The sequence below is a fragment of the Astatotilapia calliptera genome, chromosome 3, assembly GCF_964374335.1.
Source record: "Astatotilapia calliptera chromosome 3, fAstCal68.1, whole genome shotgun sequence".
NCBI lineage: Eukaryota > Metazoa > Chordata > Actinopteri > Cichliformes > Cichlidae > Astatotilapia > Astatotilapia calliptera.
Window position 1 is genome coordinate 54392091 of NC_137424.1, and position 22709 is coordinate 54414799.

Sequence of the window (22709 nt, forward strand, 5' to 3'; positions counted from 1 at the left end):
TAGATGTCAGCGCAAACTATTGCATGTCTGCCATTACCTGCCCCAAACCGGAAGTGACGTCATTTTTGCGGAAAATTTACTTTTTTACCTTTGGGGCCTTCTAAGCCTACACTGGTGTTTTTAAAAGTCATGTTTGACTTCATGCTTTTCTAAATAGTTTCTGCATTGCACTGCTGGAAATACTTGATGCACATGCTGGTTTTTTTTTTCTTTTTGCAAATTTGCATTATAATATTTATTTTCGTTTTTCCTGCAGTATATAAAAAAATGGCGTATCTTAAAAATAACACTATGAAGACACTCAGGATAAATTTCCTGTTGTTGGAAACTATTTTGTGCAACTTTTTTGTATTTATAGTTCTGAGGGATAAACCTCTTGAATTTCTCTAATTAGAAATATGTTTAAAAAAAACAAAAACAAATTAATTTTTTTTCTTGTTTATTGCATGTTTTTTTTTTTGCAATTTATGTAGTTATTGTTGACTTAATCAGAATCAGAATACTTTATTAATCCCGAAGGAAATTAGATTTACAGGAGGCAGCACGCTAATGGCTCATGCACACTTACAAAGGGACCTTCTGACCAACTTTACACAAACATCACATTGGGGAGACATGTCAGAAAGGTAGGCTGATAGGAAAAAAAACAACGAAAATACATAACATGAGGTAAGAGGAGGAGAAAAAAAACTCCACTCAGACTGAGCTCCTAGTGGGAGAACAGTTTGATAACAGAAAAAACACCTCAGCACAAAAAGCACATGACTATCATTACACCATAGAAACACAAGACAAGCAACAGGGGCGGGTAAGGGTAAGAGAGAGCCGGTGTAGACAGCGCATCCGGTCCTGCGCTGGTCCAGTTGACTGCCATCTTCGCCGGTAGGGCACAAGCATCGAAGACGTTTGGAAAGGGAGGGGGGATCAGTGTGTGCATATCAGTGTATGTGTGTGTGTGTGTGTCCAGAGTTCAGCTGAGACAGTGTCCTTCGCCCTGCCAGGCTAAGTAAACAGTCTTCCAGCCAACCCAGGTGGCCTTGCATGGAATGGGGGGAACAGTCTAAACACAGTCGTTATCAGGGGTTTTTGTTCAGCTCCAGCCTTGAGGCCGCAGCTGGCGCCGAAGGGGTCTCCGCATGAAGTGATGATGGTTTTTACTTTAGTGCGAACAACTCATATGAATTTCAAAGCTGTTCTAACAGTCCAACACTGGTCTCTCAATCTCCCGTTGGAGAGCCGTGAGCTTTCTATGATGTTATCCAAACTGCTCAAAGAGCAGGTTCTGAGAACTCACGACCGCAGTGCACTTCCCAAGATTTGATCCAATTTGCGCTCAAAGTGGTATTCATATATATATATCTATATATATATAGATATATAGATATATATATAGATATATATATAGATATATATATGCGCACACCCCACTTTCAGTTATTTATTTGTAAAAAAAATGTTCTGAATCATGTATGATTTTGGTTCCACTTCTCACGTGTACACCACTTTGTATTGGTCTTTCACGTAGAATTCCAAAAAAATTGATTCATGTTTGTGGCTGTAATGTGACAAAATGTGGAAAAGTTCAAGGGGGCCAAATACTTTTGCAAGCCACTGTACGTATTAGAGAACAAGAAAAATGTTTGACTTATTTTGTAGAAAAAAAATAGTTTTCAAAAATCGTACTGTTTTGTTTGTTAGATTTTTTTCTAACTACTGATTGCTAAGATGTGGAAGAACCGCTTTCTGACGCCAAAAAAGCATGTATATATACACTGAGAGTATAAGAAATAGAATTATCTAGAACTATATTACACACATTACAAATCTTGAATGATTCCTTTAAAAATTTAACACTACTTCAAATAATGTTTTATCACCAATTTTTATGACAGACAGGTTGAATGCAAAATTATGTGCGATAAGTAAGATTTTGTATTATCTTTCCACACAGATGTTTCCAATTGGTACAGAAAGACTGAAGATGCAGGACTTCAGGTTCATGTTGTAGAATTAGAGGATGCTGCAGTTACGCCAATCTGTGGCACACTGCTTATGAGGCGCAGACTGATGTCATCTGGCAGTCCGTATGACTGCAGTTTCTGTTTAATCTGGGGAGAAAGAAGGAGCAGTGAGAAAACATCGCCGCTCTCTCAAGTGTGGTTTTTCTTTGAAAAGTGGATCTGAGATGTCATCTGCAAAACAGTTTTAATATTTTTATGTTGAGGAAAATGTATATTTGTTGAAATATGTCATAACGTGAGTCATGAGTGCAGACTTTTAAATGACTCAAAATACATTTCTTGCCACACAGCATAATTATGCTCAGAGATTTCTCAGAGAAGTCCAGTGCGCCAGCTGAAATTCGTGAATGATATCGCTAAGCTGAGTCCCATTGTGTCACGTTCCGAATTGGAAATGATTATTGATGCTTTTGTTTCATCTCGCTTAGACTATTGTAATTCCTTGTTTACTTGCTTAAGCAATGCCTCCCTGGAACAACTGCAGGGTGTTCAGAATGCTGCTGCTAGGCTTCTGACAAAGCATCACAAATACTCCCATGCCACTCCCCTGCTGATTCAGCTGCATTGGCTCCCTGTCAAGTTCAGGGTCCAATATAAGATCATAATCATGACTTATAGGGCCCTGCACGGTGTAGCTCCAACTTACTTAAGTGATCTTCTTCTTTCTTATCACCCCAGCAGGTCCCTGAGGTCTTGTGACCAGGGGTTGCTGGTTGTCCCGCATACAAGGTTAAAAACAAAAGGTGACAGAGCGTTTGTATCAGTGGCTCCCAGACTCTGGAACTCACTCCCTTTGAGTTTGAGATCTGTGGACTCAGTCATGTCTTTTAAAAAGCAGTTAAAAACCTATCTGTTTAAACTCGCTTTTGGTTGATTTTGTTTTGTTTTAGATTTTAATGTCTGTTTTCTGTCTCTGTAAAGCACTTTGTGATTTTATCTTGAAAGGTGCTATATAAATAAAATTTTTACTTTTACTTTACTTAGTTGAAAATGTGAATACAAATTGTTATTTTCTTAATGAATACCAATATGAATTTTAAGCAAGTTTTCTTTTGCAGACTTTTAAGCTACTTTTGTTTTCTGGTTTTCATGACATGTGTTCTAATACATTTGTTATTCGCTGTATACAAGTATACACCACATGTCCAAAACGTTAGTGTTGCAGGAGGTCAGTTTGGACAGGGGTCAGTTTAACTCTGGATAAGAAAAATTCTAACCTGATTTAAGAAGAGATCCCTATTGATTTGAGACAAGTCCACTGTAGAAGACAACTTCATTTTCAGAGCTGCAACATCTAGAAACACAAAGACACCATGTTAGTCTCTAAACCAACAAGAACGTTTGGGTTGTTATTTTTTTATGTAGTTTGTTAATTAACAGAGATGGTCGCCAGTGCGTTAAAAATAATGCTTTACTGTAATCTGATTACATTATTTTCAGGTAATGAGTAAAGTAAGTGATTACTATTTCAAAAAAGCAATTAAATTACTGTTACATTCACTGTTTACTTGTTTAAACACACTGCATTACTGCGTTACTAAACTGTGATTTTGTTTGTGAGAGTGTCTAATGACAATGATGCACGAGCGTGTGACGTCCATGTCAGGAACAGACGCGTGTAGGTCAACAATGGTTAATATGGAGTGCGGGACAGAGTACGACCATGCAGCGTTTAAAGCTTGGAAATACTGACATTACTTTGAGTTTGATTCTGTGAAAAGTGACAAAAACATTAGCCCGCATGGGAAGAAAAGCTTCTTTTAAAGCAAAAAATTAAACTTTAAATCTGAGCAACCACCTAGTTCGCTGCCACTAGAATGTAGAATTCACAGAGAAACCCCCGGATCCCCCTATTGACATGACCGCTGTGGCACTGGGCAAATCTCCACCTGCTCCACTCCTGTTAAAAAGGTTATTTAAGAGCGACAGGACTTAGTGCCGCTTTGATTTTATTTATTTTTTGCTGTGTTTTACTTGCATCTATTTGAAAGAGTGTAAACACAAAAAAATATTTTATTTTATATGCTGAAATATGCAGGAAATAGGTTTAAATGTTAAACAAATTTCTTCCTTAATTTTTGCTTGATGCAATGTGTGTAAAGTTAAAAAAAAATTTAAGTAATAAAACAAGTTTTAAAAACAGACAAAACAGATTTTCTATATGCAGAAAAAATAGAATTGGGCTGAAATGTCTATTGCTTTATTACATTTTCAGGTTGTGTATCATGTTTTTTAAAAGTAACTAATTAATAAAGTAACTTACTTTTGAAAATAAGGAATCAGTAAAGTATGGGATTACTTTCTTGGAGAAGTAATCAGTAATTAGTGACTAACTACTATTTTCAGGTAACTTGACCAACACTGTTAACTAAGCTGGCCAGCCCTAGATTTTAACATACCACTCCACCCTCTAGTGGAGGTTTTGTGATAAAGATGAAAATGAAATTAAGATGATCCAGCACAATTCATTTTGGACTCTCCATTTGGTTTGATTCATTTTTAATGCAAGTACTAGTTTCTGTTCTTCTACTATTTTCTATTTATTCTCTAAATCTGATAAGTCAGGCTAACTTTGATTTAGTCCAGGCCTTCATACTCACACGCTGGTGTATTGGGTGATGTAGTTGGCAATGCTGTAAAAAGTTGAAACAGAGGTTACTCATGAACTGTATCAGTTGTGTAGCTGTTGGTATTGGACGTTAAAACACTGCTCACCAACGGTCGCAATGACACATCGAAGCTCAGAGTGGTACTTGGCTGCCCTGTGAAAATAAATCAGTACAAGAGATTCTTTATCAAAATGCATTTTACATTATTTTTAATATACATTTTTTTAATGTTTAGAGAGTTTATCTTACAGTTACATATCTAAATAAAAAATTTTTTCAGTTTGGTACAGTTTGATGGATTTGGATTGACGTCAAAGAACATGAAAAGCAGTGCCTTATGAATAGCTTTAAAAAAAATTACCATCAGTAAGTTTACATGTAACTCTGCAAGTATAAAAAATAAAATCAAACTTATTTGTTGCACAATTATTTAATGCAGTCCCAACATCAAGTCTCCAAACCATTAAACGTTACTATCTTTGTTAGAAATGCTCTTCCAGTGAGGCAGGATTTCAGCAGGTAAAATGTGGGCTCAGTACCCTTCAACACTCAACAGTCATGATTTTATACTCAAAAGGACAAAAGCTTTAAGTATTTTTCTTATCAGACACTAACAAAATGGTGTGCACCAAATAATGAATCAGCTATGAAAGGAAAGATAACATGTGTATGCCTTTACAAGGAGAGACTTGTATGTTGCTGTGGACTTGGTATCTTATTAATTTGGACAGATTGAAAAAACTTAGGTTTTTAGCATTAAATTATAGTTAGTTGCAGTTAGTTATAGTTATAAGTTGGCACATTAACCTATGTTGCATTTAGTATTTACAGGTTTAAATGTGGAAACTGACTTGGCCAGTCTTCCTGTTCTTATCACAAATACAGTAAAAAGCTTTGTTTGCAGCTGGACCGTATACTGTGTTTGGACTCACTGTGTTGCTCTTCTTTCTCTTTCTTCTCATTGTTTTACTTACTGAGGCAGTTCTTGTTTTATAAAACATTGCCGTTTTTATCTGTTTCTGCTCTTCTTTCAACTATCAAGTTGATCTTGTCACACACATTCAGGTATGTCTCTGTTGTTATGGAGTAATTCCTCAAAGGTATTTGACACACCCATGTCTACTGTCTTCAATGAATTTGGTTTCTTTTCTAAGTCTGCCTTCCATTTGTTTTGATACGATAATTAAAATGCCTGCGTCTGAAAGATTTACAGGAATGAAGGTTGGACGGAGTGAATATAAAAGCAAAATTAAAAAGTGCAGGCAATGAACTAAGCCAGTCAGTCCTCAAAGTTAAATAGTTTCATTGGAACAGAAGTAGACTCAAATGTATGTGGAAATTACATGTGCTCCATTTCACTTTGTTTTAATGAAAGTTTCAATATACTTTTGTGTAGGATCGTATTCATGAAACAGGATACTGACCCTAAAACAGCTTGGACAACAAAACAAATGGGGTGGCTTTGTCCAGCTACTGAGTTAGATGGCGTCCACGTCAGTGTGAACTGTCCTGGGCCTGTTTGACTTTCTGTTACTGTGTGCGGTGCGCTGAACAGCAGCTCAGAGATCCTTTAAAAAAAAAACAAGAAAAAAGTGAGTTTTTAAAAAGTTTATGATCTACAATAAGAAAAAAGTGTTTACCTGTGACATGCTGTAAATGCTTCAACTATTAGAGTGAAATTTTGACCGGATATCAGACTTTTATATAATTTTTGAAATAATTATTTTAGATTTTATTTACTGTAAAAATCAAGCAATTTTGGCTAAAAAGCTATTTATTTTATTCTTGTTTCTCTTTAATTGTCTTAGCTTAACCTAGTGCTAGTACATCCTAACATCAGTATAAAACCGGTTGGGTTGCTGGCTTGTCAAACCTGTCTGTAGAAGCGCAGTTAGAAGTGTTAAAGTTACACAACTCAGAAGATAAGATTCATGATCTGATTAAATGAAAAACAGGTTTGATTTGTGCATTAAAGCTACATCTTAATTTTAGAAACAGTCAGTGCTGCAGGATGTGTTAATCATTGGTAATTTAACAAATAAAGCCTTTAATTCTATATTTAGAGATCTACTTACGTGGAGTTAAGTGTCTGTGCCTTGATGCTGATAGCCAGAGTCTGATTGACGTAGGTGTAGAGCTGGGTTCTGTGGGCTGGGGTTGGAGGCAGGAACATGGGTAGAAAGAGTCCCTCTGTGCACGATGGCACTGCAGGATCCACTGAAGCAACACACAAAGCAGTGATGACAATAATAAAGACATTTTTTAAGAATAGAAACTCTAACTCAGGGGTAGGGAACTCCAGGCCTCAAGTGCCGGTGTCCTGCAGGTTTTAGATGTGTCCTTGATCCAGCATAGCTGATTTAGATGGCTAAATTAGCTCCTCAACATGTGTTGAAGTTCTCCAGAGGCCTGGTAATGAACTAATCATTTGATTCAGGTGTGGTGACCCAGGGTGAGATCTAAAACCTGCAGGACACCAGCTCTCGAGGACTACCGTTCCCTATCCCTGCTCTAACTGGTCCACCAGGATTGTTTTTCTCATCTACAGGTAGCCAAGAGAAAGCTTTTTCCAAGTTCATAAGCAGCCATAAAGACAAGCTTTTTAAATCTTAAAAAATTCTGGATTTTCTGCAGTAAGGATAAAGTAATGTTAGCTTCAGGGTGAAAAGAAAAAAAGGCCAAAATAACAGGGCCATTAAGCAGGAGCCAGGAGAAATTATTTGTACCTCTCACGACAAACTGAACTGGCATTTTGCTGATAGCATCGTTGGTTGTTATTATTGTTTGTGTCCCGTTGGTTTGAGTCAACGTTATGTTCTGTCTGGGAAAGTCCTCTATCATCAGCTGTACCGCATACGGACCTTCATCACTGCTGTTTGTGGGGCTGAATGACAGAGTACAAGAGGACTGCAAGAAGACAAAAATTGGGCCATGAAGACACCTCACATAGAGTTTACACTTATCTAAATTAACAAAAAGCAGGGGTTTTGATTTGTTTTTTATACCAACTTTGCCAGATATGATATGAAATGATGCTATGATCAAGCATCATTGCAAGTAAGTAAGTAAAAATTAATTATTTAGAACTTTTCACAAAGTTACAACTAATTTTTTTACATTTACTGGTAGCCAAAGAAGAGAAGCAAAAAATTGAATAAGGTGTGACCTCTTGTTTGTGCCAATTAAAAGTCTTGCCGCAGCATTCTGTATAGTCTAAAGGCGAACCAAAGCTGATTTGTTGAAACAAGTAAAAAGACCATTACAATAATCCAATCAAGAAGAAATAAAAGCATGAATAATCATCTCAAGTTCTGCCTTTAACACCAGTAGGCTGAGTTTAGAAATGTTTCTTAGATGATAAAAACAGTTTCAAATGAGTTTGTTTGAAGTTTTTCTCAAGAGACATTGAACAACCAAATATGAGACCCAAGTCTCTTGATTTGGGTGTCCAAGACTTGCCCGAAACTTGATTGAACGGAAGAGCCTAAAAAACTGATATCCTGCTTAATTTCTGAAATCATAAGATCAGGAGCAACAATCAAAGTTTCTATTTTATCTGTATTTAACTGGAGGAAATTGTTGTTTAACCATTGTTTGATTCCTGACAATTATCTAAACAAGCCAATTTATATAACTCAGAAGCTTTGAAAGAAGTGTATAACTGAATGTCATCTGCATAGAGATGATAAGAAATATTATTGTAACATCTGATAATTTTGCCTAGAGGGAATATATAAAGCAAAAAGAGGATCGGACCTAAAACAGATCCTTGAGGTACCACAGAAGGAAAAGCTGATGTTTCGGACAACACTTGATTCATAAAGACAGTAAAAGATCAGATAGATACGGCATAAAGCATTTTAAAACAACACCAGTAATCCCGAACAAATCCTTAAGCCTATTTATCATGACACTGTGATCAACAGTATCAAAAGCAGAGGTTAGATCCAATATAACCAGAACGGTGTAATCTCCAGTGTCTGCTGCCATTAAAATGTCACTAGACACTTCAAGTAAGAAGCGTTTCAGTGGAGTACAATTTGCGGAAACCAGACTGGAAAAATGTCTAGAACATTGTTTTCTCCAAAAGGTTGTTAAGTTGTTCTGCAACCGATTTTTCTTTGACACAAATAATATGATATTGGCCTGTAACTGTCTGGAAGAGATGGACCTAAACTTTAATACTGGTTTAACAATAGCTTGCTTAAAAAAAGTTGGGAACTGAGCAGGTATAAAGAGAAGAATGAATTATTTCCTGAATACAGGTGCCAATAGAGTCAAACACACTAAAAAAAACTGATGGAGGAAGTGCGTCAGTGTGGTTTAAAGTCAGTTTCATATGACCAAGCAGAGCACTAATGTCCTCTACGGTAACAGGAGCAAAAGAGGACCAGGCATCAGAAGTAAGCAAAGTGCAAATGTGATACTGAGAGGATGATGGAGAAATATCAGACCTGATGGCAGCAACCTTATTACAAAATAGTTTAAAAAATTCATTACAATCAGATTTAGTATAGATTGGTACACGAGGATTCATGTTTATGCCAACATGTCCCGTGTGACAAAAAGAGTAATAGCTGTTACTTACTGGTGAAAGGCTGAGGACAGACGGTGGTGTGCAGGGACTACACTCTGAGAGTGATGCATCTCCATTTCTGCATTTCACTATGTCTCCATCAGGATCAAACATCAACAGGCTCAAATTTCTTGGACAGTTTGATGGAACTCTGAAAGAAAGTTAAAATAGAAATAAATGAATAAAAAATATAAAATAATCAAATTCATTCATTCATTTCTGTGAAATATCTGACACCATTTTTATATGTTCATGTTTGAAAACTACTCAGTACACCCACAGCCTGGACACTGTTCAGGTTTTATGGTTCAAGAGCTTCAAAATTGCATTAATGAAGGAGGACCAAAGGTTAATTTTTCCCTTTAAGACTTCTCTATCCTTATCCATCTCTACACAGAAACTTTCCGTGTCTGAAAGGCAATGAATTTACCAGAAGTGACACATAAAATTGTATGAATGTATGTATGTTTGTATAATTACTAAAAAAGAAATGGAGCCACAAACAGGGCTGACCTGATAGCTGGTATGATAGTGGTCTGTGGTGATGTGTTGGCTTTGCCAATGTCAGAGCGGATCCTCAGTTCCACCAGAGCCTGAATTTTAAATGATACAATGCCATTTTTGATGCCAAAGATCCAGTCTATGCCAGAGGCCCTGCAATAGAAATGAATGACTTCTCAGAAGTTGTGGTATTAAATTTCATTCCCCCTCAGTGACAAATCAACAACAAAGACTATATTTATTCATATGTAATTATGTATGGCTGCACTCACGGAATTGAAAACATAGAGTTGCTGGAAAAATACTGAGAGATGACTCCTTCAGTTTGGCACCACTCTCCACTTATCGGCTCATCGACCTTTTGTAGCACAAGTGGCTGACCGTTGATGTAGTAGGGCACACTGTACAAGCAGAGGCTGTAGCCCAACTTGTAATAAAGAATGCCCTGCAGATTTACAGTGAAGACATGTTTACCTAAATAATTTTAAAACTCACAAAGTAAATTTACTTGATTTTTTAAGAAAGTGTACTTACAGTGGAAGCTCCTGTTGAATTATTGCCACTTGGGTAGTAGTTCACCACTATACCATAAAAATTAGCCTGGACACAGACGAGCAGCAGCAGCAGCACCAGTGCAGAGAGCGACATGATGAATGTGATAAAGTCTCTGCACAAAAGAAAGTCATTAGGCAAAAGTAGACTGGGGCATGTTGTAGTACGAGAAAAGTTTCATGGTTGTCTGTCTGACAATAATGTACTGTGAAGGCAGGGCTAATCCGGTTGCCAGGAACTTCAGACATTATCTTTGGTCTCCGTTTTTTTTTTTTATTTTATTTTAATATTTTATTTTTGTAAACTCTTTCAGCAGTGGTTGGTTAGAGGTGTCAGTGTGAGTTTTCTGGTTATTACAGTATGCCCTACTTGAAATGTCCCCTCCATCTTATGCAAGAGCAATGTTTGTCAGTAATGACCTTTTACTTCAGAATGCCCAATGAGAGGAAAACGTTTTCCTTTTGTAATTACAAAAACTTTGATAAACAAATCAGTTCAATAAAGTTTTATTTATATGGGCCCCGATTTACAATAAGTTGTAAACAACAAGTCACCTCAAGTTGTTTTATATTGTAAAGTAAAAGCATTAAAATAAGATATTTGAGTTTGAGTTTGAAATTGATAATGATTCATCTTAAAAATCCTGACACACTGCTCTCAGTATTAAAAACTACAGTGTTGTACACACACACAGAGGGAAACTCAACACATGTAAGTTTTTTGTGTTCACCACGACAGTATTTCAGGTCTCTAACCAAAGTCCATTTACTTGGAGACATGGGAAGCCGTGCCAATGTTTTGTATGTAAATTTAAAATTTATAAGTCATGAAACTGACGTTTCTGTCCCCCATGTGAAAATGGTTGCTTTGAACAACTATTTTTTCTCTTCTTTATATTCAGCATTACTGCTTTTGAGCTGCTTTTTGTTTTATTTACATCACCATTGGTGATGCAGAAATCCACTTTTTCTCTACTTTATTAAAACAGCTCAGCAAAATTATTTTACTTCTTAAGAAATTGCTTTGTTTTCCCAAATTAACTGCTTTTTACTTATTTCCAGAACACCCGATGTTCAAGGGGATAGTCTTGATTGCTTGACAACCATGAAACAAATAAAAAATTGAGAATCCAGACGATAACGAAAACTCAGAGTGTCTGTGTAATGAATGGTGAAAAAGTTGCATTTAAATTTAAATTGTACACATAGCATACCTGAAGCCCAAAAGTAATAAAAGTTTGCTTAAGCACAATACAGGAAGCATAAATTCAATCTATTCCCTTTCATTGGGGTTTGTGTGATGGCTGCTGTTAAACCATGTGAACTACCAAAGGAATTTCATATCCACAGCATTTAGAACAGAAGAAAAGAACAGAATAACTTTAACCTCATATGATTAAATATTTTTGTCTGAAAACCAAAAGCCCCTTTTGTTCTTCCCGCATATGTACATTTGACGTCACACATGCACACACCGAACTTAGACAATACATGCAGTCCATCTGTCATCGCTACTCTTTGTTTTGTTTGCCCTAGTTTTCTTTTCTTTTGTTTTTTAGCCCAAAGATATTTAATAAACATGTCACGCAGTTATGATATGACACAAGACAAGGAAAAAGTAGCTACAAGAAATCTATTTTATAATCATGAAAAAAAGACGCTGTTCATTTTATGTATGGAAATTTCTATTACATCGAGTGGCTTTCAAAAGTATTTGACCCCCTTGAACTTTTCCACATTTTTTCACATTACAGCCACAAACATGAATCAATTTTATTGGAATTCCACGTGAAAGACCAACACAAAGTGGTGCACACGTGAGAAGTGGAACCAAAATCATACATGATTCCAAACATTTTTTACAAATAAATAACTGAAAAGTGGGGTGTGCGTAATTATGCCACGTAAAACAAGAGTTATGATCAAATATATATATATATATATATATATATATATATATATATATGCAATGTTTGGTTTTCTTCCTGAATACTATCGTTGTTTATGTTTACTGCGGGACGCAACGGTAAAAACTGCGTTTTATAAGGAAAGCGCTCAAAAGCACTCTGAGCCTGTGAGCAAAAACAAAAACAAAAAAACCCCACCCTTTCCTAATGGTGGAAAAATATACCATGTCAACCAATCAAAAAATGATATGGCAACATGGAGTTGCTTAGGAAGCGGGAAGTTTTAGGAGTGACGGCAGTGTTTTGAGATGTGAGAGATTTGCAACGTTTAGCGCAAATCTTGTGTAGTTAGTGTGTAGTGTAGTCAATAGTTTTGTGTGTGTCAGAACAATGAGGCGACTGCTGAGTGTTACAGGTGTTACAGGAGTGATACACCTCCTGTTGTCAGGCCTGCAGGTATCAGGCTGTTGTTCTCCTTTATCTCATAGTGGACAGAAATGATTTTTTGGAGTGGCACAAATAATTTGTTTGGCATCAGATGTGATGCAGAACAGCTGATTGTTCTGTAAATAGTTTGAAATGTTTATTTAAAAAACGCCTTGGCTGCATTTTGAGGTAAACAGCTGCAAAAAACTTTGTTGTTTTCATAACTCAGTTACTTTTTGAAGAAGTAACTATATAATTAATTGCCCAACATTGGTCATTATATACTGTATTTTGCAGACAGAGAGTTACAGGACTCTCTCCCAGACCACAGACTCATAATACAAGTCAGAGCTTTATAGAAAAAAAAAGTTGTGTTTTCAAAATTGGAGTTCAAGTTATTTTTGCTTCCAACAGAGCTAACATACTACACAGGTCATGAACAATATTTTTTTTTAATTTTCATTGTAAGTGGGCTAAAGCAGTTAATTAAAAGTAGTCTAACATAAATGTAAATGCTGTAATTTGATTATTTTAATAAACCATGTAACATGGATGGATTCAATGCTGGCGTGACCACAGTGTACATGTCTGCTGTTGCTCACAGTGGTCCAAGGGACCGCTCAGGGAGTTTGTGTGTTCGCTCAGACACATGACAAATTAGAGGGAACATTGCCCCTGAGTCAATACTTTGTAGAACCACCTTTTGCTGCAATTACAGCTGCCAGTCATTTTAGGGTCTGTCTCTACCAGCTTTGCACATCTAGAGACTGAAATCCTTGCCCATTCTTCTTTGCAAAACAGCTCCAGCTCAGTCAGATTAGATGGACAGCGTTTGTGAACAGCAGTTTTCAGATCTTGCCACAGATTCTCGATTGGATTTAGATCTGGACTTTGACTGGGTCATTCTAACACATGGATATGTTTTGTTTTAAACCATTCAATTGTTGCCCTGACTTTATGTTTAGGGTTGTTGTCCTGCTGGAAGGTGAACCTCCGCCCCAGTCTCAAGTCTTTTGCAGACTCCAAGAGGTTTTCTTCCAAGATTGTGTCACGGCTGGGGTCGCAGTCGTGTGGTGGAGTGAATGAGGATCCAAGATGCAGATGGCAGTGGAGATGCGAGTGGCGATTTATTTACAGTGAAAATAACAAAGGTGAGGGCAGAACTGAACATAAACCTAAACTGGGAAAAACTAACAAACAAGCCTGAAAACATAAGAACGGTGGGAGATGTATAGAGATGGCAGCTGATGAAATGCTGGGCATGTCACAGGCTGGGTCTCTGACCCAGCGCTCTGAGTTCATGTTTGTATTTGTCTCATTTTGTTATGTGATTTAGTTTGTGTTATTTCCTATCTGCCTTTAGTTTAGGCAGTTATTATTCCTGGGTTTTCTATGTTTTGGGGTTTTGTATTTATTCATCACATATTAGGTCTGTTAAGTTGTGTTGTCATGTTTTAGTTTTAGTATTTCCTGTTTTATTCTGACAATGTCATGTGTTCTTTGTTTATTGTATTTAGCTTTCCTCTCCTGGTCCTGTCATTAGGTTTATGTCTGTCAGCTGTTTCCCCCATGTGTCTCCACTTCCCCTGATCACCTCATGTATGTATTTAAGCCCTTTGTTTTCTGCATGCCATTGTCAGGTCGTCTGCTCATCCATGTCTCATCCCCAGGTACCCATGTCAGTTCACTATGGTTAAGCTTTTTCATGTTTTGTTATTAGTTCACCCAGTTTAGGTTATTGTTTAGTTTTCACCGATGCCCGATTATTTTTACCCTCATTGCTAGCCTCAATAAACGGCTTGTTTTGTTTATCCACACTACGTTTTGGTCTGCGTTTGAGTCCTCCTCTGCAACTCATACGGTCTGCCCCAGCCAGACCGTGACAGGGCAGAGAGACGCGGAGAGACACAGATAAAGACGGAGTTACACGGAGGATTCACTGAGAAACATAGAGGATGAACACAGACGACACGACGAGGAGCACAGGCCAACATACACTATAAATACACATCAGGTAATGAGGAGATGACACACAGGGGTGGACACAGCTGACACTAATGGACATAACAAGAAGCAGACCTACAAAGTAAATCCGGAAACACACAGACTGTTTAACAACACCAAATGCAGGGACCCGAACGGAGCACAGAGGGAAGACACAGGTAGGGATAATAAACACGACAACCAAACCCAAAGAACTAATACAAATTCAGAATAAACACCAAACACTATGATGAAACCAAAATGAAACACAAAACGCTGGGTCAATGACCCAGGACCATGACAGATTGCACTTGGCTCCATGCATCTTCCCATCAACTCTGACCAGCTTCCCTGTCCCTGCTGAATCAGAATGAGAATACTTTATTAATCCCGAAGAAAATTATGGGTTACAGCAGGCAGCACGCTAATGGCGCATGCACACTTACAAAGGAACCTTCTGACCGTTACACAAACATCACATTGGGAAGACATGTCAGAGAGGTAGGCTGATAGGAAAAAACAACGAAATACATAACATGAGGTGAGAGGAGGAGAAAAAAAACTCCACTCAGACTGAGCTCCTAACGGGAGAACAGTTTGAGAACAGAAAAAAAACCACCCCAGCGTAAAAGCACATGACTATCAATACACCATAGAAACACAAGACAAGCAACAGGGGCGGGTAAGGGTAAGAGAGAGCCGGTGTGGACAGCGCATCGGGTCCTGCAGCATGTCTGCGCTGGTCCAGTTGACCATCTGCACCAGGAGGGAACAAGCATCGAAGGCGTTTGGAAAGCGAGAGGGTATGAGTGTGTGCGTGTGTCCAGAGTTCAGCTGAGACAGTGTCCTTCACCCTGCCAGGCTAAGTAAACAGTCCTCCAGCCAACCCAGGTGGCCTTGAGTAGGATAAGAAGAACAGTCTATGCACAGTCTGTTATCAGGGTGTTTTTGTTCGGCTCCAGCCTTGAGACCACAGCTGGCGCCAAAGTGGTAGCCACATGAAATGATGGTCTTCTTCTTGGATCCTGAATAATTACACACACCGCACTTTTCAGTTATTTATTTGTAAAAGATATTTGGAATCATGTATGATTTTGGTTCCACTTCTCACGTGTGCACCACTTTGTGTTGGTCTTTCACGTAGAATTCCAATAAAATTGATTCATGTTTGTGGCTGTAATGTGACAAAATGTGGAAAAGTTCAAGGGGGCCAAATACTTTTGCAAGCCACTGTAAGTTGGGTTATTGTGACCAAATATTGGTTCAAAAGTCATCACTCAGAAGTTGGGTTGGTAATGTGCCAGGTTCTTCAAGTCACTCCACAGCTTGACTAATTCAGTTGGGTCATAGGTTGGGCAGCTTTGATCAAATATTGGGTCAAACTTTTACCCGATTGTTTGGATTGAAGATAAGCCTCAGAAGAAGCCACATTATTCTTCACAAACTGCCATTTTCAACTAGACTGTGACAAGATCAGACATTACTGGACTTCTCCACTACTATGAAATAAAATGTGGTAAGTAAAAAGTGAATTCTAAGAGTTTGAAAATCATGGAGTTATTTTTGATATGCAATTGCAGTGCAATTTATTTGTTTATTCTGTTTATTCTAGAACTTTACCTACTCATTAAAGGTCTTTTGACAGATAACACCAGCTATCTTGTGATGAAGAAAGTTATTTTTACTTAAAATGCTTGATATCATCTGTTACAATTATTATCTGAAATGAGGGTGAGGTTGCTCTGTTTGACAAACTGTTTAGAAATCACTGTATATAGAACAAAGAAAGTATGAGATGGGTTCTGAGTTTCGATCCAATTTTTTATTAACCTCAACTGTAAACACTGGTCAATATAACCCAATTTTTTGGATAGTTTTCCTAACCTAGTGTGCTGGGTCAAACCAATAACCCAACCCTGTTAAGTTTAAACAACCCAGCGTTGGCTCAGTCATATTTGACCCAGCACTGGGTTACAAATTGGGTTATTTTAACCCAGCATTTTTTAGGGTGTAGCCATTGGGGAACAGAAGGACTTTCTTTGTTTGAGCTATTTAAAAAATTATTTTAGCAACACAATCAAACAAAGTTTTAGTCTAGTCTAGTCAAAGTTTTGGGGAGTATGTAAAAACATTTATGGTAGCTTAGGTTGGAACACAACCAAACTCCCTCTGTGTCCTTCAGACAGACAGACAAACATATTATACTTATCTGAGCCTATTAATTTCAAGAATTACAAGCAAGCTACATTTTATATTATAGGGAATATTTACACAAATAAAAATAATACACATACTTAAATTGTACTTATTTTAAATATTTGTGATTTAAATAACTGTAAAACATGTAGACACATCAAAAGAGTGTGAATACACAAGCACCTGTAAGGAAGGATTGGGGCGGGGCTGGAAAAAAAGACTTGCTAAAAGAACAGTTGCAAAAGTCTCAACACTGGTACAAGGCTGCCCCCTGGTGTAAAGGTTTTCATTAGATAATCAAGATGATTAAGTAATTGTTGCTTTGGCTACTTCTAATTTAGTATATTTACCATGCAATTTATTTTAATTTGTTTTAATAATTTATTACAGATTTCGTAATATTAATCCAACAATAAATTATGCCATATTATTAAATCACTTTAGATATTATTATTATTAAAAATGGGTACTTCTGCTTTGTACGTGAATTTAAATACCTTAGGTCAAGCATCCAAAGCTTTGGACATGTGCGGAGGAGAAATAGTGGATATGATGAAAAGAAAATGTTGAGAATGGCGCTGCCAGGCAGGAGGAAAAGAGAACGATCAGAGAAAAGGTTCATGGACGTAGTGTCCCCGCTCATGACCCTGGTTTGGACAAGTGAAAAGTAATAGGTGCAGGAGGTGGCTTTGTTTATCGCAGTTCATCGTTGACATGATCAGTAGGCACGCGGTTTCACCAAAAACTATACAATTCCTAACAAAATATTTGGATTTCCCGTTGCACAGCCACCTTGGTCCTGTCTTTTTATTTCATTTCTTTCATTAGCTCATATTGTGCTAATATTATTGTTTTGGTTAGTTCTCTCTTTTCAACATTCTTTTTTTATTCGGCTTTTCTTCGATGTCTATTTTTAATCTTTACTGTCTACGGTGTGTGTGTGTGTGTGTGTGTGTGTGTGTGGAGGGCGGGGGGGGGGGGGGGGGTGTCATAGAAACGTCGTCTTTCAGAGGTCGTGCTTTTATTTTGAAGGCTCGTCTTTCAAACCGGAACAGACAGCAGAGGAAGTTTCCGCTCATCAAAGCAACAGGAAAGCAAAGCCATAACGAAAGGTAGGAAACAAATGCCATAAACAACCCGAGTTTCATTCTTTTACTCACAGTCGGTGTTTGTTGGTCTGTTACAGCCTTTAGACTCACTATGAAAAATGTGTTCCGCGTCTGTTTTGTTGTTAAACGTAAGGCTAACTTTATCACAGTGCCACTGATAACTTGGCTCAGGAGTTTGGCGTTTGCGGTCCTTTTTAAACATGATAAAGATCAATAAAGTCAAATGAAACGTTAATATTAAACTATGATTAGGTTAAAAATAAGGTATCACCCCTGTTGGAGTTTTTAAGAAGTTTTTAGGTCTTCTCCGGAGGGCCACTATTCACCACTAGGGTCGAGCACCCTAGTGGTGAACTGAAACATGTTGCTAAATAATACTGAACTTTACGTGTCAGATCAACCAGACAGTAAGCAACTGAAAATGTTTTCAGATGTACCAGTTTCTTATTGCATAGACCAGTGATGAAACACAAGTAGGGTTGCCAACTCCCTGAAAAATAAATAAGGGACACCTCGTGGCCAGGGCCGGGCGAACCAGTTGTCTTCACCCTTCCCAGTGTGGTGAATTTTCTAGCTCTTTTTGTGTGTGTGAAATTATTTTTTTTAACCCTTTGACTTGAATTTGATTTAAGTAGATGTGTATTCTTTGTGATATGAACACATGTGAAACAAATGATCATTTAGCCATTTATTTTTAGCTCAAAATGACAACATTAACACAGTAAAACAGGTCTCTTTCTTAAACAGAAGCCTGTCATGCTTAACTTTTGAGAATATAAGTAAATCTTTCTTTAAAAGAACTCTGTCCTGCTTAACTTAAAATAATAGAAAACAATAGAAAGAAAAATATTCTTGTAACAGTGCACATTTAGTGCATTTAGTACAATTGGCTTCAGCTGAGGTATTATTTCAGCTTTTCTAATGCTAATCAGCTGCTCCTGTTTGTAAACCCGCTTGTTCCCATGATTAAGCATCTTAACTCATCATCATTATTCATCTATGTATTACTTTTATGTATTAGTCATCTATTTGTTGTAATCATCTATCCTTGCAGTTGTTTATTACACAAAATAAATTATATTATCACACTTCTGGCCACATAGCGCTGATATTCACTGCACATGCCCATATTAACTTTTTCCAGCCAGGTGTTTTCCTTTTCCCATTCTTCCCTTTCTCTGAGGGGAACAAACATTGCTGCTCTAACGCTGGGCTCACACTGTGCGGTTTTAGGCCCATTTTGAGCCGATTTTTGAGTGATCGGACCGATTTTGGCCTTCATCGTGCGTCGTGTAGTATACGTGGGGTAACGAGAAGCGATTAACACCTCACGACCAGCTCCCGATCATCAATCGCTCGTGAGCCGCTCACACTGCTCGCGCGCAAACACGTAAACGCCGTGAAAAAGACGGCGCAGCATGGCTGTGCAGCGTGTGATCTGGACACAAGCGATGGAGGCACAACTTGTAGAACTTTGGAAAGCTCATCCGAGCCTTTTCGATGTGGCATCACAAAATTATCACGACCACAACAACCGTGAAAATAGTTGGATTTACATTGCTGCTCAATCACAGCTGCCTGATCAATGTTTTTCATTAGCAATTTAGCAAAGTTGATGGTGGTGGTGTGTCTGTGTGAGTGAGAGACAGAGAGAGCGCGACAGATTTTCTGTTATAACCTTAATTTTATGGACGCACAGTGTGACTCAGGTCGCATCAGAGCATCGGGCCGTATAGTGTGAGACCTGCATCGTGACCTACCAACTTCTAATCCCTGCGAGTCAATCGTGCAGTTTGAGCAGGAGCTGAATAACGCGACTGAAAAAATCGCACAGTGTCTGTCCAGCTTTAGGTGTACTGTCGTCCGAGACTTGCACCGCAGTGACGGCGTTTGTTCCCCTGTTGGCCATGCTTCTTGTTGTGGTCATCTGTTGTCTTCCGGTATTTTCTCCGTAAGCGACCTTTCCTCGACCAATGAGATAAGCGATAATCTGACTTGTCATACTCGAATTGTCATAAGTGTGCTGTCAGCGCATTGGTCACAAAGCAGGAGAGGGGCTGGGAATTATGTTTTCAAACAAAGCGTTAATTCCATTAAAAGTTATAGACTACTTTTGATTCTCACTGTATTACGGGACAAAGTGCGTCCCTTATTAGCTCAATACGGGACGTGTACTTTTGTTTCTAAATACGGGACGATTCCGTATTTTAAGGGACGGTTGGCAACCCTAAACACAAGTCATTATGCTGCAAATACAGGGTGTACTTCTGACCCAGCTGGAATATGCTCCAGCACCACCACACCCTAAAATGGATAAGGACTTGCATCACTACATGAAGAAAATCTTAGCCCAGTATTTACTATTTATGAGCATTTGCATTGTCTTATGAGTGGAGTCTCCAATACTGGAAGTGCGTTAGATATGAGGTTGTTTTGGAGATTGTGTCAGTCATTTTAAAACAGCGTGGGCTTTACTGAATGGTTCGTTTCTGCCCATGTGTGTGATGTCTATGCAAGATTTGTCTTGCTGCAAAAGTATTCTACTGGAATAAACATTTTAAGCATCTGATTTGTATACTCAAGCTAACATTTTACACGCTGTCCCTCGTGTACATTTAATATCATTCTTTATTTATATGTTATACTTAGTGTTTCTTGTTTTAAGTCCTCATAATTTGTAATAATGGTTGAGTTTGGTGTTTTAGATCTTATTTGGACAGGTTTTTTTTGCCAGTTGTAGTGGTGATTGACTGACAGTTTTAACCTCTCAACTTATAACGTTAATGGTTTATTTTAGCTGTTTAACATACAATCCTGCCCCAGGAAACTATATCATTCTACAGCATATTATACTTTTTCATTTCCATGTAGATGATTCCAAGCTTTTGCCATCCATAGAGTTAGATGACACACAGTAATTAGTTAAACTGCAGGGAAGTCTTAAAGACTTGGATAACCTCCAATGTTCTGCTTCTAAATTCAAATAAAAAACATTTCATCAATATTAATTACTGCTAATTATAAAACATTGCTAACCATTACCTCCTACCTTGGATGTTTACGTTGAACACTAACAAAATTAGTTAGTTTGTAGTCTGTAGCTGATGACTGATGATGGGCTATGTAAAGACTGCTAGAATATGTTGTAATTCAAAATCTTGCATATTGAGCACACTAAACATCTATGAGCACATCTAAGTATGTAACTGATTTTAAAAAACGATGGCACCCTGCCTTTAGTAAGTGCTGTCTTTAAGCAAGCAGGAAGCTGGATTTACACTATGATCATCTGACAACAGGCTGTATTGACCTCAATCTATAATTCAGAAATAACCTAATATTTTACATTTACTGCTCGATAGGATTATCCAGATGTGCAATGGAAAAGAGTCGAGCATTGCACTTTTCACTGTGACTTTTACCCACTTTTTATGTCTTGCAATTTTTCAAAGGATTTGTCTTTCTATAATTTGGCCTGGGAGGGGACACATGAGTTAGGGACTTCTTTTGCAGTCGTCATTTTCTGCCTGGGTGTTTTTGCTTGGTTTGTCTACTATTGAGTTTCCTGGCAGTTCAAACTTTTGGGCAAATTTGGCCTTGAGTAAGTGCATCATTGATAATCAGTAAGCATTTCTGTCACATATTGTCATTAGGTTCATAGGCATTTTCCCAGAATGCCTGATAAGGTTTCTGCTGTTTCACAGTTTATCACTGTCTTTCACAACCTTGATTTCTGCAAAAATTTAAACAACAAAATGTTTAAAAACAACACATACAATGGTTTTCAAATCTCATTAACACATATGTGCTTCACAGCATACAGTCCTCAAATGCAGGTTAAAGCATGCTCATTAAAAGAAGGAGCCATGTGTAAACATGTCATCCCACTTGTAATGGGCTGTGAGGCAAAGTGGAAAAAATGTTCTGCTGTCAGATGAGTCAAATCTGAAATAGATAATTTGTCCTTCTGAATAAAGAAGACAAGGACCATCTGCCTTGTTATCAGCACTCAGTTCAAAAGCCTGACAGTATGGAGGTGCATTAGTGCCCATGGAATTGGCAGCTTGCACATCTGGAAAGGCACCATTGTCATTAAAGGCATATACAGGTTTTGGAGAAACATGTTAAAAAAGAGGGGATTCTCACAGTGGTAAACATCAAAATTAGTATCAGTGTCAGAGCTACCATAGGGCGAGTGGTAGCGTTCACCCTCGACAATTTGCCACTCTCTTGCAAGGCCAGAATAAAACCACTCTACCAAAAAACAATAAATAGAATAAATAGATTCAGGCTCTGTTTGATTAAGCTCAACATACTGTCTCAGAAGAATCAGTGGGATCTGAAACTCAGTTTATTGGAACTGCATCAGTTTAATCCCATTGAGCAGAAATGACAGCAAAACATGTTGTTTTTCAAAATAAAATAAAAAAAATTAAAGAAAGCTGTATTTCTGTTATGTCACTAGTCTCTCTTCCTAATCTTCCCTCCTGTTTTTCTCTGTGAGTGTGATGGAGCAACACTGTGTTGGTATGTCATCTGACTGTAAATGTACAAATATTAATGGTTTGCCCCACATATCCTCCTGAGAACCAGCCTATTAATGTATGAGTTGTTTTGTTTGCTTTGGTTGCATGTTTACATGTGTGATAGCAGCAGGTAGCAGGAGAGTGTGGTTGCAATCTGACTTAAGGGGTCAGATCAGGCAAAGAAAACCTCTTTTAAAGGGATGCAAAGGATGTAGCAGACTGTTAACTTCTCACTGTGCTGTCTTCGCCCAGCTGTTTTAGAACTAGGTGCAGCTGCACGGTGTGTACTGACCGTGAAACAAAA

General features: G+C 37.8%; 2 protein-coding genes across 5 annotated transcripts in view; one reads left to right on the forward strand and one right to left on the reverse strand.

The window, feature by feature from the left end:
* Nucleotides 1-488: 488 nt before the first annotated feature.
* Nucleotides 489-10713, reverse strand: LOC113014286 (uncharacterized). The gene is made up of 11 exons (XM_026155711.2): nucleotides 10242-10713; nucleotides 9980-10152; nucleotides 9720-9860; nucleotides 9219-9357; nucleotides 7357-7537; nucleotides 6706-6847; nucleotides 6055-6198; nucleotides 4737-4783; nucleotides 4622-4654; nucleotides 3239-3315; nucleotides 489-2108 (listed from the first exon to the last, which is right to left on the reverse strand). Exons 1-11 carry the CDS (start codon nucleotides 10353-10355, stop codon nucleotides 1998-2000), a joined length of 1302 nt encoding a protein of 433 aa, XP_026011496.1. The 5' UTR covers nucleotides 10356-10713; the 3' UTR covers nucleotides 489-1997.
* Nucleotides 10714-17785: 7072 nt separating this feature from the next.
* The window catches only part of LOC113019244 (uncharacterized), a 38179-nt gene continuing 33255 nt past the window's right edge, over nucleotides 17786-22709 (forward strand). For all 4 annotated transcript variants that reach the window (XM_026162807.2, XM_080292307.1, XM_080292310.1 and 1 more), the window contains exon 1: nucleotides 17786-17882. The gene's annotated coding sequence lies outside the window, so the exon portion shown is untranslated. The remainder of the gene's footprint in view (nucleotides 17883-22709) is intronic.

What these genes read in the sequence shown, in the direction of transcription:
- LOC113014286 (XM_026155711.2), bottom strand. Translation starts at nt 10,355, where the DNA reads ATGTCGCTCTCTGCACTGGTGCTGCTGCTGCTGCTCGTCTGTGTCCAG. An exon ending in CTGTCCTCAGCCTTTCACCA is followed by an intron (nt 7,538 to 9,218) that starts GTAAGTAACAGC and finishes GTCTTCTTGCAG; the next exon opens with TCCTCTTGTACTCTGTCATT. An exon ending in GCACAGACACTTAACTCCAC is followed by an intron (nt 6,199 to 6,705) that starts GTAAGTAGATCT and finishes TTTTTTTTAAAG; the next exon opens with GATCTCTGAGCTGCTGTTCA.